Genomic DNA, 9,178 nt, shown 5'->3' on the forward strand with positions numbered 1-9,178 from the left:
AAAGCGACGCTTTCCGCTACTCTTTCTACGTTCGTACTATAAGAGACTGGAATACTCTACCACCTGACACTGTCTGTATTTGTTCAAATGATGATTTCTTCCATGCTTTATGAGTGTAATTCTGAGTGTTCATTTATATGAGTTGTCCCCTCTCTGCTGTAATGCCTGAATGGCAAAGCAGGTACCCAATGAATAAAATGAATAAATAAAGAAATGTTTCATTGTCATGATTTTGTTTATATTGTTGCACCTTGTTAAGCAGCAATTACGAGCATTATGTGAAATCATGTGTGCAAGAAATGCAATGTTGAAGCAACTCTTGAGTTTAAACAAAGCAGTAGTAAGCATGAGTGTCTGCTATTTAAAGAAATCCTGCTCCAATAAGTGCTTGACATGTCTCGTTTGTTGCTATACGTTTCAATATGTACTATACAGATTGCTGACATTTCAGTTGCTGTGTAACTCATGCTGCTCTTGCGTGTCACACATGAACAGACATCTTCAGCTTTGGAACAATGCATACTGCACAGTAAAATAGGCATTGCAAAGCAATATTCAACAATGCAAGATTGGTTGCCATTCACCTTGGAAATAACCTTTATTTAAAGAAAATTCCCTGGCGAGACAATATTCAAAAGCACAGTGAACAAAGCAAAGGAGTAACATAATGGCACATTGTTATTTGTCACTGCATGTGTATCTGTCATGCTCAACATAGACAAATCATGTGCTTTTCACTACTGCAGTATGCAGCATACTATGATTAGCCACATGTGAGCACACGCAATGTGTTATGTTGAAGTGCACGGCCTATTTACTTTTATGAAAATAAAAATAAAACATGTTACACCAGCACATGTCTCCACCTCATTTGCCAGCGAATGCGCCGGCGCAAACTTTGCAGGTAGGCAATGCGCAAATTTCTGGGCAGCCGAAACACACCAACTATGGATTCACGCACCGCACGGCCTCTTTGAAACAAAGCTCGAGAAGGCTGTAGAGGGTGCGCCTGCGGTGGCACCTGTACTTGAAGCGGCACTTGTGCCTGGGCTGGCTCCTGTGCGCTGTCGTCATGTGCACCGTCGTCACCTGGGTCGTCTGGCAGAGGCACGCCTGCTGCAAGGCAGAGGTTATGCAGCGCTGCACAAGCTGCAACAATAGTGGCTGCTTTCTGAGGCGAGTAGTGGAGCACCCGATACCTCTGCAGGCATCGGAAGCGGCTCTTGACGACTCCTATGCACCGCTCAACGGCATTTCGCATTGATGCGTGTGCCTCATTATAGCGCCCCTCTGCCGTGAAGCGATTTGGGTGACCAGGCACAGGAGTCATGATCCATGGCTCTAGCGGGTACCCAGAGTCCCCTGTAAAGAGTTGCACGTCAGTGAACGAACGTGGATACATTAAGGCACAATGCAAGAACAGTCTACGCCAGGGCCCTTTTACAACAGCAGCGGGTCTTGGATTTATTGTTGCAATATCTATCGAACATTGACCTTCACAGAAAGTTGTAAAGAAAGTTCGACTCATTTTAAAGAAAAGCCCAATTTCACCTGTTGTCTCGGCTGCAAATCTCATTCTCGGGTTAAGTTGGACATGGGATATTTATTTCATACTCGTGGTTTTCTGCTCCGCTCATCCCATTTGCTTCTCCCTAAATGTACATCCTCCACTAAAACTAATTAGCTCTTCTCTCTTCAGAAGTGTTATTTTATAAAACACTTCTAAGGTCTACTCTCGGATATGCTGCCAGTATCTGGGATCCTTACTCTACTTTTCGTACCTCTTCTCGTGAAGGTACCCGAACTCGAGCTACCCGTTTGATCCTTTCTAATCACTCCAGCACCGCATGTCGCTGCAACACAAAAAACTGCAGGCATTGTGACACAAAGAAAAATAGCGCAACTTGCACTATTCTACAATATATACTACACCGATCACTAACGTCGATGCCGAAAGTTTCACGCACACGCTTATTCCTTCGTTCCAAGGACAGTGACCAGGAACCAGCTACCCGAGTCCATTGTCACCAACCCTTTTCCATCATACTTGAAAACTGCCATTTCGACGTGTTCTGTAGAATTACACCCCTGCCTGTAACGCTCCACGTGGCATTCAGTGTATTGAAATTAATAAGTAAATAAACAGAATAACATGTCAGCTGTTGTATACATGCTGGTAAAAATATCTGCCTTCTAAGAGAGACATGTTTCTCTCGATAGTCGCTGCAGGTTCATTAGGTACTGCTGCATTCACAACACATTTCTAGCAAATCAAGCTTTCTTAAAGCTTGCTAGGATGCAAAACTATTTGACTGTGTATGTTTTACATGTGGAAGAAGCACTGCTACTTTAGGTGCACTTACCAAGCAAGACTTCTCCATGAAGTAACAGGCCACGAGTGAGGCGGCGGCGAAATGCAGAATGCCTCCAAACGAAATAATCGTGGCACGATCCCGGAAACCGTGGGTCAATTGCCAGGATATTCAGCTTTGCATCACACACCTCGTAAGAGAAAGCAAAGAGAAGGTGTCAATGCCACTGCAACAAATATCTGGCACAAACTTTTGCTTACAACACTACTTGCCAATCAGTTACTGTTCAGTCAGCCAACACAATTACAGAAAAGGAGATAACATACGCAGTAGGCAGTTGAACTAATCATCAGCATGATAACAATGTCATCTTAACCTACAAATGCAATGTTGGCATGTGTACATGTGCTCATGTATGGCGTGCGGTCACAACACAATGTGCAAAATAATTCCTTTGGTTTCTTCCGTCCATATTGTACAAGATTCTGCTAGAGAGTGCCACCTGTGTTTTTTTCTTGTTTTTCCAGACAAAGTGCCTATTACAAGCGAAAGAACGCGGCAGTGGCAGCATGTGCCGTATTAACAGCTAGAGCAAATGGGTGTCCACACATTCTCATTCTCCCTCACACCATTTTCATTGATGGGATGCTCCTTTTCACGTTTACAGTCTGTTGGCCACAATGCTTTAGTTTTACGTCGAATAAGAATCACAAGGGCTCGTCTTCTGTTAGGATCGCTCGCAGACGAAGACTTCACTGCTACGGCGTCTATTCCGGTTTAAGTCGCGCGTAATGTGTTTACATTGTAGCATCGAAAAGGCTATTCAACTGTGATTAGAGAGCACTGAAAAAGTGCGGCCGGGTTCTATTGCCAAGATCAAAGTCGTCATTACACATACAATACAAACGCTACTTTCTCGAATAGGAACGCAAGTATTACCGGCAATTGATGAAAAATAACGAAACGAAGTTTTTTACAACGTGCACTCGCGCAATCACATATCGAAAATATTTGTCAATGAACAATACTCACGACCATGCAGTTGAGGGCGTAATACCCTTTACGGCTCCAGTACGATTCCGTTTCGCCGGGGCCGAGCTTCTTAGGGCGAACGATGGCTATCAGACTCCCGTTCACACATCCTAGAACTCCTGGAATTTTTCCACGGCGGCTTTCTGTTGCGCCGTGGATGGGAATCTAACCCATCCTTTTTCTTTGCCCACAACCGTAATGGCCTTGGCGACGGCTGTAATGATCCGGCTGACCGAAGGCTGCGACAGTGCAATCGCTTCTTCATTCCCGACGCACTGTTGAAAGCTCCCGGTGGCAGAAAACCGCAGCGCGCACAGCACTTTCATCGTAGTGTCGACACCACGAAATCTTTGAGGTCCGAGATGTCCTTCCAGCTCATCGCAAAGACGTCACACTATGTCTTTGGAGGGCCTAAAATGCCTTCGAAACTCTTCTTCGGCCATGCCGAACGCGTCGCGTCGTTGCCTCTCGTCGCGTCGTTGTCTTTCGGCACTCCCCAGCAACACAACCAAAGGAGCCGCCATTGCCGTCTCTGTCTCGTCTCGTCTAGGTGCCGGCTCGTCAGCTGGCGCGAGGTTAGCCGGCAGCCACGGTTGCCCTAGCAACCCTCGACATCATGCTCGCCCCCGCGCGCGACCCTCGAGAGAACCACTTCTCCGCGGTTCCTCTCCTAGCAGGGAACCGGTTCCTTTCCAGAAGATTGGCAACCTGTGTGACGTCATCAAAATTTGTCGTCCCGCCCACCAGGGATGACGACAACGAAACGCCGACCAATGGCAACAGCCCAAAGGAACCGGTTCCCAAAGGAACCGCTACAGAATACGGCCCATGGTTTAGTTGATTTGTAGCAGCATGGTAAAGTTTGCTCTTCATCAATCTCTGTACGATAAATGCGATAGTTGCATTTCAGAGTTCTGAATAGCCACACGACAACGATCGCCGAGTCTCACAATACACAGCCGATGCCGCAACTGCGCCGTAACCATGATGACTGCCGTGACCCATGTTGCCAGATTGCTATGCATTTTGATTATTCCGCAATGAATAAAAATCATGCCTTAAAGTAACTCCTTGTTTAGTAATTAATTTTCTGCAGTTATCACCGCTCAAGTTTTGGTAAAACGTATCACAAAGGCTATTATGAACTGGTCGTCATGTTTCTAGCGACTGACTAATAATTTTGGGGAACCAAACTCAACCCGTTTGGTTACGAAGTTACAGGAAGTATTGGCTCTGGAACTGCTGGCTTACATTACCAGTCTAAACCAATCTATAGATACAACATACCACAACTCCTGCCATATTGGTTCTTGAAGAAATGCTGAGAATCTTACTCGTTTCGCATTGGAATGGCCGACAACGCTCTCTGCAATGCCTGTCTTTGCGAGGAGACGCTGGAACACATTCTGTGCGACTGTCCTGAATATAATGTTCAGAGACAGTCCATGGCGTCCGTTCTAGCGCACCTTGACAGTAGACCATTGTCAGTTGCAACCATTTGCACATATCGCCGACTGAAGACATCGCAGCTGAAGGCGACGAAGGGACTACTTCGGTTTATGAAGGATACGGGCTTGGACAAGCGACTGTGACAGTGATGTCACGTACCACACAAGAGTGACAGACTGTAACCAACGATGTGTGTGCCGTGTTATGTGCCCTCTATCTCTTCTCCCCATCTTTCATCCCCCCCATCCCCCTCCCATGTGTAGGGTAGCAAACCGGTTAGGCAAAACTGGTTAACCTCCCTGCCTTCCTTCTCCACTTTTTCCTTCCTTCCTTCCTTCCTGAGAATTCTATTATTTGATACAGTCGAAGTTTTCTCTAACAGCAGATTAGAAGTAGGCTAGTAATGTGGCTATGTGCCCTACTGTGCGTACAATCTTTATGTTGTCGAAAGTAATAAAAAATAACACAATAAATTGTTCTCTCAAGGAAGCTTTGGGTAATTTGTATATTTGACAAAAATTACCAAATTTTGTGAGAGAGCTAGAAAACTTAGTGCAGCGCATAAAATAAAAAAAAGAATGAGAAGCATTTATTTGTGCAGAACTACCAACTTTGTGTTTTGAAATAGCATTGCTCATGGAGTGTTCCTAAATAGCCAATGATAGTTTTCATTTAGAAACAAATATATCTTTTATACAATTCAGAGGCAAAGACCATACGTTTAACTCTGTAAAAGAAGATCCATTTGAAATGCGGACATTTGTACTCTAATATTTTCTTTTTCGATACGATAAGAAATTTATGGTGCGCACTGATCGACCGCCATAGTAGAGTACAATTGCATTACGACAGCTGACCCGATATCCCAGTCAGACCCAGCATTAGCAAATGAAGTAGAAAAAAGCGCGATACGTTTTAAAGCAAGCCTACTGACAGTGGAGCGGAGTCGAGCCGGATTAGTGTGCTCTGCAGAGAAGCCACATTAAGAACATTTGATGGGACGCAAATCCTTGACCAAAGCCACATTCGTCACCAGCGCAGAAAGCTGTGTGTAGCAGACAGCAGTTCTTGAAGTGCATCTGCCTTGGGGACTTTCATGTTCCACCTGTGCCTTAGCGTGCGTGCGCGTTCAGTGGTCACCATTTTTCCTCTTTATATTGTCCTTTCTTTTATACCCTGTGTACGGTGGCAAGCCAGACGCCGGTCGGACTGCTCTCATTAGCTCTTCGCTCCTTGCTCATCTGTATTTTTCTGGCTAAAGTTGAAAGACAAATCTCCGAAAAGCGCCCGAAAACGGACACTTCAAAAGCAACATCAACAAGTAAAAAAATAAGGCATAAATAAGAGCGGAATGAGATGGTTGTATTTGCGACAGATACGTGACGGCCGTTTCCATAATTTAAAAGAATGCGCCAAAAGGCAAGTCATTCCGGCATGTTCGTGTAAAAATCGCAAACGGCAGAAGCAGCGGAGAAAAAAAAAACATCATAAAGCAGCACATTGCCCATTTCATGCTGTGCGTCGTTAGGTACATAGGCATGATGACCTGATATGCGCTGCTTGAGTAGTGATGGCGGTAGCGTTTACATGCATTTTCCCCGTGACCTTTTGTAGCCTTCGAGAAGAGAAGATTTTATGCTTTGTTGTTTCTGGCTCTCAGAGGCGGATCGTTATTTTTTTCTTGTTTTGGTGGTTGCGAAATTTCTCGCCTTGTCAACAAATTGTCACGTGGTAGTGACGTATACAGAACACAGTAGCAATACTGTGAAAGACGAAACTAACTTTTATTGGGCGAACCTGTACCCACAAGAACAGGCTACACCTAAAGAACGGCGACAACGGCGAACACAGTCGGTGATCCTCAAAATCTGATCAGCGGGTCTTTTATACATCAGTCGTCGCATTTTCCGGACTAATCGCTGGGACCTGCGTGTCTTCCACAAAGTTCTACACCATTCGCGTCACGCGATTAAATGAAATAACAGAAGTTTCGGTAAAAAGAGACAGCGGATAGAACCATCGATAACTTTCGAGAAACTTCCGATACATGCAGGCGCGTCCTGCTCTGTGCGATAACAATTGTTAGGCGGTGAAACGCGAGCCCGATAGTGATATACAAATACACGCGTCAATATAACGACAAACAAGAGCTAAACAGAACATGAGTGACGAAGGTAAGTAACCGAGCTTGGTGGTGAGTCCACTTTTCTTGCACAGCACTTGTATCCTTTCTAGCCCTCGCCCGTTCTAGTGCTGTTTTGCCGAATGTAAACGTCTAAAACTACTCCAAGTTTTCGGGCTATTCTTAGGTTGCATTAAAAATGCCACTAAGCTTCATATTGCATAAGGGACTGTCTTCTTTTTTTTACGGTATCCGCAGATTATTTACGTTAAACGCTCGGTAAATACTTTTCTACGTGTCAGAAGGTAAAGAAGGGTGCACATCTCCTCACGGTATACCATGTACAGAACAATATAACGAGAAGACACATTGCCACAACAGCAGTGCTATGTAATACATTCCTTTCGGATGTCACCCATCGACCGAGCCAAGCGACTTTAATCAAGCAAACCATGCAGGAATTGGTCAAACATATACATAAGCTTAGACATTAGTTCACTGCTTAACAGATAACTGCCATGGTAACAGAAAAAAATGGTGTTGAAATGGATACTAACTGATAGCTTAAAAAAACAGAGCTTTATTTTGGAGTACTAAGTAGTACAGAGCTGTAATTGGCGTACCTATTGCCCGCATGAATGGAAACATGACTTTTGATCGTATATCGCTTGCAATATCCACCACGCATGGCGCATTCCCCAATGATACAGTCAACTGAAAATAATAAATTACGATAGTAGCTGCAATAATCTGCCAGCTATGCAGTTTCTATTTTCCTCGCTTCTGCTTTTCGTTAGGGAATAAAAATCATCCCCCAGACGACGACGGACGCGCTGATCCTGACTCATTACGCGAATCCGCGACCGCAGACCCGCTGCGCCATCGGTCAGGGAAAAGCGCGCAAACTTCCGACAGGGAGACGTCTTGGCGGACAGCAAGCGGAAGCGCTCCCGGTTTTTTCTCGGTCGTCGTCGGGACAGTGACAAAGACGGAGTTTGGCCGCGTGATCGTGAGATCGTGCGCGGTGGAAGCCGCTCGTGGCCTCACTCTCATGTTGAGCTCAGCGACAGATTTTGTAGTGATAACGTCACACGCGCAGCGCCTCCTGCAGGTTTTAAAGCGAGGCCGTTCTTTGCGGATCCTCCCGGGAGTTTCACATCAGCGTGGCTGCTGGGTGGTGCTGCAGTCTGGCCGAATAGCTCACACTTATACCGATGTCGCACGTACACTACTGATCGCGATCGGGGCCGATCCGGATCGGCTTTCTCGATCGCGATCAACAGTGGCCGCTGCTACACGGTCCAACAATCTGGATCGAGTTATTATCGTCTGCTGATCGTCAGCAACTCTCAGAACTGCGTGATGTATTGGCTACAAATTCAGATTTGCAAAATATCGTTAAATTTGGACACTATTTCAATTTTACTGCTTATTATAGCTGGTAATAGGATTTTTCAACGTTTCTTATCGAGCTGCCTTCACTTCCTGTTTTTAGCGTTTTCAGAATACTGCGCTAGAGGGCGCTGCCATCGGGATCAAGTGGCCTGATCGCAATACGTGGATTGCGATCGCCCAGATCCAGATCCCGTAGCATCATGATCGCAAATGACAGCGTAGCGATACCCGATCCGGGTCAAGCTCGATCCGGATTGGCCCCGATCCCGATCAGACATGTACGCGTAACACCCGTATGAAATTGAATAGTGGGTAGGATCGAACACGACCCGCCGTGGTTGCTCAGTGGCTATGGTGTTAGGCTGATGAGCACGAGGTCGCGGGATCGAATCCCGGCCACGGCGGCCGCATTTCGATGGGGGCGAAATGCGAAAACACCCGTGTACTTAGATTTAGGTCCACGTTAAAGAACCCCAGGTGGTCGAAATTTCTGGAGTCCTCCACTACGGCGTGACTCATAATTAGAAAGTGGCTTTCGCAAGTAAAACGCCATAATTTAATTTTCGGATCGAACACGAGTCCCTCAACACAGCACCAGCCCGATGCTCTATTCATTTGACCGCATTAGCACGTGCGCTTCTATCGTGCCATTGCCAACTAGTCATTCGAGATGATTGCCGCATGTGTCAGATACCGTAGCATTGATGGGCTAGAGCACGTGCGTTGAGCGCGTCCTTCACGCGGAAGACGCAGGAAGGAAATTGGCGAACTTGCAGTATTTGAATAACCTCTTCACGAAAGCTTCGCTTCACATAAATTCTAAGCTCTCCGTTGGAGCTATATAGGCTTATTCTTTTTCTATTATTTG

General features: G+C 45.8%; 1 protein-coding gene across 1 annotated transcript; it reads right to left on the reverse strand.

The window, feature by feature from the left end:
• Positions 1-579: 579 nt before the first annotated feature.
• On the reverse strand, positions 580-3,475 carry LOC129382368 (putative nuclease HARBI1). Its single transcript, XM_055066252.2, has 3 exons — positions 3,345-3,475; positions 2,364-2,502; positions 580-1,362 (listed from the first exon to the last, which is right to left on the reverse strand). The coding sequence occupies exons 1-3, from the start codon at positions 3,348-3,350 to the stop codon at positions 845-847; spliced, it is 663 nt and encodes a 220-aa protein (XP_054922227.1). The 5' UTR covers positions 3,351-3,475; the 3' UTR covers positions 580-844.
• Positions 3,476-9,178: the final 5,703 nt, after the last annotated feature.

The sequence above is a fragment of the Dermacentor andersoni genome, chromosome 6 (genome assembly GCF_023375885.2).
Source record: "Dermacentor andersoni chromosome 6, qqDerAnde1_hic_scaffold, whole genome shotgun sequence".
NCBI lineage: Eukaryota > Metazoa > Arthropoda > Arachnida > Ixodida > Ixodidae > Dermacentor > Dermacentor andersoni.